Below are 438 nucleotides of genomic sequence, written 5' to 3'. Positions count from 1 at the left end.
ATGGCAATGCTAGAAAAAGAAATGTCCCTGGGATTTGATTTTGTGGGGAGAGAACTTAAGGAGCTTAAAGGCTTGATTATCTCACTCTCTGCAAATTTCTTAGTTCCTAGCACCTCATTCAGCTTTAAGGACCTTTTTTCCCATCCACCCTCTCCTTCTCACACTGATCCTGAACCTTCATCTTTCCCTATTGTTCCTACTTCCACATGTTCTGTTCCACCTTCAGTTTCACAGCCCATTCCTCCTTCTACTATACTTGCTCTCATTCCAATCCCTCAAGTTACTCCTCCTACTACACTAACACCTATCTCTCAAGCCCTCTCTCCTATTTCCCAACCTCCTCCTCTCCCTATCCCTTTTACCTTACCCTCATTCTCTTCTCCTCCCACTTCCTCCATTAATGTTGGCAAAAAGGGGGAGAAGAATAGTTCTGACTAG

At 44.1% G+C, this 438-nt stretch overlaps 1 protein-coding gene across 1 annotated transcript; it reads left to right on the top strand.

The window, feature by feature from the left end:
- Nucleotides 1-438, top strand: LOC114749493 (proline-rich receptor-like protein kinase PERK13). Its single transcript, XM_028937987.1, has one exon. The coding sequence runs from the start codon at nucleotides 1-3 to the stop codon at nucleotides 436-438; it is 438 nt and encodes a 145-aa protein (XP_028793820.1).

The sequence above is a fragment of the Neltuma alba genome, unplaced genomic scaffold (genome assembly GCF_004799145.2).
Source record: "Neltuma alba isolate B1F8T4 unplaced genomic scaffold, ASM479914v2 tig00000973_pilon, whole genome shotgun sequence".
NCBI lineage: Eukaryota > Viridiplantae > Streptophyta > Magnoliopsida > Fabales > Fabaceae > Neltuma > Neltuma alba.
Note: the sequence above shows the minus strand (reverse complement) of the source record. Positions and strands in the feature narration are given on the sequence as shown.